General features: G+C 35.0%; 1 protein-coding gene across 1 annotated transcript in view; it reads left to right on the top strand.

Annotated features, from left to right (window-relative positions):
* Positions 1 to 2,626, top strand: part of erbb4b (erb-b2 receptor tyrosine kinase 4b) — a gene marked incomplete in the record, with an annotated part of 262,602 nt that overhangs the window by 219,931 nt on the left and 40,045 nt on the right. The window contains 1 exon segment of the mRNA XM_014011540.1: positions 1,752 to 1,874. Coding sequence (XP_013866994.1) covers positions 1,752 to 1,874 — 123 coding nt within the window.

Raw genomic sequence — 2,626 nt, 5'->3', positions numbered from 1 at the left:
TACAAAATTTTGTACATCAAAGATTTTGTATAAAGTTAGCCTAACTCAAAGCAGTTCAGTCAAACATAGTTCACCCGTTATTTATTTATTTATTGATTTTTTGCATTATTCAATGAAAAATCTATTTATACAATAATTATTTTAGTGGGGGTGTCTAGACTGAAAAACACAAGAAAAGCAAAGAAAAAAATAGCCAGTGTAGTTATGCTTTAACAAATGAACAAATGACCTTTTTTTTTGTATTTACTTTACAAATATCTTGTCTTCTGAATAATTTATTTGCCCCAGTTTGCACACATTTTCCCCCTAATAACAAGAAACCTTAAGATGAAAATAAAATGCAGATTTCAAATCAATGTTGTTGCAGTCGGTTTCTACTCATTAAGTCAAATGATATTTCAGTTCATCTTTACAACCAGCAAAAAAAAATTGGAGTTAGAGCAGTAAAACTTTCTAATATTTTTACCATTTCATCTTGTAAAGTRAAGTTTTGTGTTTACACCAAAACTGTATACACGGGTGTTTTCATTTAATATTTTAAGTTGCAGCTCTTTTTTAACYTAATAGAAAACAGAGAGTTTTTAATGCTTAGTTTGATTTTAAAACACCCCTATAGAGTAAAATGATGGGAAACTCAATGCCTCTGCACTGTTCCACCTGCAGAAGCTCAGTGTTTTCAGCACCTTGACTGCCTGACAGCTGAAATAGAGTTCTGTCTCTGAGAGTGAGGGTGGACCATTTTTAAGACATCTTTGTTGTGTTCAGTGTGTTTGTGGCACTCCGCCCCTCTTATTTTCACCCAGCCAGAGCTGATTTGTTATTCCATTTAAATGAAGAATGGCTATTGTTCTTAATCAAATGGTAACCATAAGCCGGAGGGACAGTAGCTGTCGACCACAGCTAGGCTGATTTACACCCCCTCTGTTTTCTTATGTGTGCGCTCCCTCCCTCTCTAATCTTCCAACATTTTTCTGTAATTCTCAGTATATTGCTCCCTCGAATATGCTTTTCCTGCCTCTGACTAATTCAGCAGCTTGCCTCTCATTTTTCTGTCTTATTGTTACGTCTGCCACAGTTCTTCTCCCTTTTATGCATCTTTTGCTTCCCTTTCTTCCTCTTTTTACTTTCCCATCTGCTCATTCTCTTACCTGAGCATTATTATGACAAGAAATGTTTCAGTTTCTTCTTAAGAACCACAATTATCCACCTTCCTGTACTTTTTCATTGTTTTTATCCACCTACAGTATGTCTGTCTTGCTTTTTTATTTTGTATTTTTTTTAATTTTATTTTCCAGAACGAATGTCTCAGTTCACACAAATATTATGTCACAGTTTGGCTTTCTATTTTCAGCAATATTAATTACAAACTATGAAAGTTTTATCTGTTGTTACATGAAAAAAATATATAAATAGCTACAACTGCACAATTTGAAAACTACATTAGATTATTTTCAGAAGAAAAACAATGAATGAACCGCCTTTTTGGTGTGTAAGTTAAAGTAAGCTTGTTGTATTATAATTCACTTTTTTTGCTGCAAGTTCTTTGTCTGGTTTTTGTAAAGTTAAAGTAACCGCAGCCACACAACAACATGGGAGYAATTAGATTTACCAATTGATTTGCATCTTTATTTAACAGCAAATAATAGCTTTTTCTCAGAAAAAAATATCATGACAAGTTAAGCGCTATGGAGTTTAAAACTAGAAACTTACTGATCAAAAATTTTCATTGTTTTTATGGTTTGTCTTTTCAGTTGGTGGAACCTTTGACGCCCAGTGGCACAGCTCCTAACCAAGCCCAGCTGCGCATCCTTAAAGAAACAGAACTTAAAAGAGTCAAGATACTTGGTTCTGGAGCCTTTGGAACTGTMTACAAGGTAGTTTACAGTTGATGATGTTGCCTAATAGAGTTACAATTTTTATGCAGTGATTGACAGTGCTTTAAGCCTGTAAAAAGTACAGTTTATGTGGACAAACGGTTATTGATTCTCCTGACCTGGTTTCCTCAGGCATATCTTCAGGGGTCTGCCTACAAATGCTTTMTCTCCTGTAGTTTTTAGTAGCACTTCAAAAACAGATTAATTGCCCAGGGATTTGTATAGTCTTGTCACATGAACCTGCATACAGACTTGTGTGTGTATAAGGTCATATGTAGCACTGTATAATATATATAAAGTCATAATGCTAATGTGATGTTGGACATCATGGGCAGAAGAGATGAATTTCACAATCATCAATGACTGAATCTGTGATGAGAAGTGGTGGGGTGGTGTTTTATGAAAAGAATAAGTTAGACCTGACGTTGAAACCCCTGAAGGAATGTTGAAACCAGAGTTAGCTGAGGTCATTATCAGTGCAACACAAGGTTCAGGGAAGCAGTAAAAGACAGCTGAAATTAGGCAAACACAGTTTGATTCATAATTATCCAAAGATAGGTATTTTACCTTGCTATTGCATCTAAAGACCAACAATGGGGTGTGTGTGTGTGTTGGGAAAACCATGAGAGAACCTTCGGTCTAGCCAAAAACAAACAAACGTAATAGTAGTAGTAGTAGTAGTAGTAGTAGTAGTAGTAGTAGTAGTAGTAGTAGTAGTAGTAGTAGTAGTAGTAGTAGTAGTAGTAGTAGTA

This window comes from Austrofundulus limnaeus, unplaced genomic scaffold (assembly GCF_001266775.1).
Source record: "Austrofundulus limnaeus strain Quisiro unplaced genomic scaffold, Austrofundulus_limnaeus-1.0 Scaffold81, whole genome shotgun sequence".
NCBI lineage: Eukaryota > Metazoa > Chordata > Actinopteri > Cyprinodontiformes > Rivulidae > Austrofundulus > Austrofundulus limnaeus.
This window is presented reverse-complemented; position numbering and strand designations above follow the sequence as displayed.